Source organism: Nuphar pumila, chromosome 9 (assembly GCF_984573655.1).
Source record: "Nuphar pumila chromosome 9, dmNupPumi1.hap1.1, whole genome shotgun sequence".
NCBI lineage: Eukaryota > Viridiplantae > Streptophyta > Magnoliopsida > Nymphaeales > Nymphaeaceae > Nuphar > Nuphar pumila.
In genome coordinates this window covers 123,731,534-123,735,445 of record NC_143257.1, presented here as the reverse complement: position 1 = coordinate 123,735,445, position 3,912 = coordinate 123,731,534, and the positions used below count along the sequence as shown (strand labels likewise).

Below are 3,912 nucleotides of genomic sequence, written 5' to 3'. Positions count from 1 at the left end.
ATAGTTGATGTTTCTAAAATACATGTTTTCAGAATTATATTGAATTTCACAAATCTCATGATAAAACTTTAAAAAATGGCCAATATTTATGATTATGCTCAAGACTGTGGCTGGATAGGTTTGGCTCATACCGGGGATTGGGCCCAACCGGGATCAATTGGGATTAGTCAATTGGTCCTTAAGGGCTAGCTTGGGTGCTAAAAAGCTTGTTCTAGAGAACCTAGTCTTGATTGGTGTTTCTTTCATGCATTTTCCTATGAAAGAAACTCTTTTCACATGAAATATTGTCTATTTCTTAGAGATCAAAAAACCCATGTCCATGAGAAATATGTAGTGGGACTCACATAATAAATGCAAAAAGCACTTTCATTTTCAAAATGACTCTTTCAAAGAAAAGAGGCTTTCCTGAGTTTTTCCATAGAACTTTGGGTTCAAGAATGTATCATAATGACTTGAGGTGGAATCCCATGTGGTAAGCAGGATCATGTGTCAAGTTGAAGACCCATGATCGAATCTCTCTGACACATGGGGCAGTTGTTATTTTGGTAGGGGTCCGCCTAACCCTAGTTTGCCTTTCAAAAAAATATCTCATTATTCAATTTTATATATACATGATTTTTTGTGAATACTTCCATGTACTCAATCAGCAGGTAATTAGGTATGTCAATAAGTACGGTTTCTGTCCCGTCATGGTGCAACCAAACCCACCCAAGCAACAATCACTCACACTACAACAAAGTAGTAGATTAGCGACGACCACATTCCGTCGCTAACCATGTTAGCGACGGATTAGCGACAGCGAGGCGACGGTATGCTTACGTCGCGAATATTTCGACGCTAACTGGCGACGGAATTATTCCGTCGCCAGGTCCGTCGCTAAGTGCGACGGAATAACGAGCGCTATATTCCGTCGCCAATCCGCCGGTACTAAACGGCGACCACGGCTTTGCGACGGATTTACTTCCGTCGCTATGTCGTCGCTAGATTAATATGAATAGCGACGGATGGTTCCGTCGCTAATCCGTCGCAAACACGAAAAAAAATTTAAAAAAATTTATTTGAAAATTAATTACCGAGAACTGTACAATTTCTATTTCCTGTACAATTTATATTTCCTGTAAATAAAAAACAAACCACACAAAAAAATTCATATAACAAGTATCTACAACAATTAATCGTTCCACCTTAAAATTAAGAAGTTTAATTATTTACAATTCAACAATTACAATTAGGAAAAATAAAAAAAAATAAAACTTCTTCAACACAGTCCTCTAATCATCGCCAAGATTTTGTGCGTCTTCTTGTTCATTGTCTTTATCTGTCCCTTCAGCTCCACTACCCTGATTATCGCTAGCAGCCTACACAAGAAAAGAACAGTCAGTATTGATAAACAAAATATAATGAAATAAATTACACACTATATGTGATTCTATCATGTGCTCATGTGTGATCTAAGGCAATAAAAAAACTCTATATGTGATTCTATCATGCTCATATGTGCGCTAAGGCAGTCAAAAAATTGAATATGTGATTATAGCATGTTCATATGTGTTCTAAGGCATCTAAAAAAACTCTATATGTGATTCTACCATGCTCAGATGTGCTTTAAGGCAGGCAAAAAACTATATATGTGATTCGATCATGCTCGTATGTGTGCTAAGGCAGTCAAAAAATTGAATATGTGAATATAGCATGCTCATATGTGCTCTAAGGCAGGCAAAGCAACTTTATATGTGATTCTATCATGCTCATATGTGTGCTAAGGCAGTAAAAAAATTGAATATGTGATTATAGCATGTTCATATGTGTTCTAAGGCATCTAGAAAAACTCTATATGTGATTCTACCATGCTCAGATGTGCTTTAAGATAGTCAAAAAAACTATATATGTGATTATACCTGAGAGGAACCTGGAATCGAAGATCCCCTATCCTGAACAGCGGCCTTGATCTCATTTCGGAGAAAGGGGGCGACGGTGTATTGGAAGTAGTTATTCAGTGATTTATTAATGATCTCGCGTACATCATCACCGGAAAGAATAGTCGGCTGCTTGGAGCTTATGTCGGCGCAAGAAGTCGGTGAGCCGTAACTGGAAGAACCAATAACTGGTGAAGTGTTCATATTACTCCCAAACCCGAACACGCGACCTTTTTTGGGTTCACCTGCTGCAGTCACCCATGCTGTAGGATCAAATGATGGATGCTGAGTAGCGTCTTCGCCATATCGCTCTACCATCTGTTGCTCATATGACTCCTACAAAATAATGTTTAAAGTATTCATCAATAATTAATGATAACATTATGATAACTTGCATATATATTGCAATGATTATTAATAGAATTAATACATACCGTTGTCGTTCTCGCCTTCTCTGATACGAAGACTCCCGTGGTCTTCCGTTTATGTGTTTCTACAAACACATCCTTATATGGTACACTGCCTCCTTTTTCTGCTTCCTGCGAAGTTAAATGACAAAAGATTTAGTACACAAGTTTGCAACAATACTTATAAAATTAATATTATATATTGATGAGTTACCATTTTCTTTAGGTGGCTCCCAAATGTCTTAGATCCACATGTGTGTAGATGGGCTTCGGGCATCTTCGATCGATTTTGTGAAGCCTTCGCAGAGCGATTTTTAAATGCATCTCCCGCCCACTTATCGCACATTTCATCCCAGTAATCTCTCCCGATAGTAATAGGACCATGGCCCTTCCACAGTAATGGATCATCTACTACGCCAGATGCTTTTTTTGCTGCAGTCTTCATAGTGTGCAGCATGTCTGCAAATCGATTGGCAGCCACCTTCTGCCACACCTTCCTTGCATCATTTTCTTCCACCGTAGTTGCGAAGCGATTCGAAGCCTACAAATAATTTCAGAAAGTTAGTAGACATTGCTTAAATAAATTAAATATGAAACACATTAACTATGGGGAACAACTATATACCATGAATGAGGACCACAATCTGTCTAACACCTCCTTTGGGTACTCTTTCCATTGAGCAACTGGTCCTGGTAGATGTTGAAGAAGTGAATTCTTAATCTCCCAAGAATATACATTTCAAATTTTAAATATCTGCCATTAAAGAGACAAATATAAAAAAAACATATACCTTTCAAATGGGTACATCCATCGATATTGCACAGGGCCACCAACCCTTAGTTCATATGGCAGATGTATGATCAAATGTTCCATAACATCGAAAAATGCTGGCAGAAATATCTTTTCTAACAGACAAACAGTGGTGATGATAGAGTCCTCGAGATTCTTTACATCTGATACAACGACCTCCGATGCGCACAATGTTCTGAAAAATCTGCTCAACTCGGACAATACCCTCCATATAGGTTTGTCTAACATATCATGGAATGCTAGGGGTATCAATCGTTGCATAAAGATATGACAATCATGGCTCTTCAACCCATATAACTGTCCATCGTCAATCTTCACAGCCCGAGCAATGTTAGAGATATATCCATCTGGAAATCTCAGTTGTCTCAACCATTGACATACATGTTTTATTTGATCAGGTCCGAGCACGTACTTCGCCTTTGGTTTCAGTACTTTGCCATTATACTCTTTGAGTTCCAATTCTGGTCTTTTACATATTAATTTTAAATCAATACGGGCCTTCGGATTATCCTTCATTTTTCCTTTAATATTCATTACTGTATTGAACACAATATCAAACACATTTTTCTCTACATGCATCACATCCAAATTATATCGTATCAATAGGGTCGGCCAATACGGTAGTTCCCAAAAAATAGATTTTTTCGTCCAATTGTGATCCTTCCCAAATCCACGGAAGGGTGTAGGACTGCGGGCATCTGTTAATACATCTGGAAAGTATCGCAATCTTCTTAGAATCTCTATGCCAGACAATCTTGAGGATGAACCTTCCGTTTCA

The 3,912-nt window shown here is 38.1% G+C and overlaps 1 protein-coding gene across 1 annotated transcript; it reads right to left on the bottom strand.

The window, feature by feature from the left end:
- Positions 1-1,163: 1,163 nt before the first annotated feature.
- On the bottom strand, positions 1,164-2,198 carry LOC149829242 (uncharacterized). The gene is made up of 2 exons (XM_090017315.1): positions 1,899-2,198; positions 1,164-1,358 (listed from the first exon to the last, which is right to left on the bottom strand). The coding sequence occupies exons 1-2, from the start codon at positions 2,118-2,120 to the stop codon at positions 1,272-1,274; spliced, it is 309 nt and encodes a 102-aa protein (XP_089873441.1). The 5' UTR covers positions 2,121-2,198; the 3' UTR covers positions 1,164-1,271.
- Between the last annotated feature and the right edge of the window lie 1,714 nt (positions 2,199-3,912).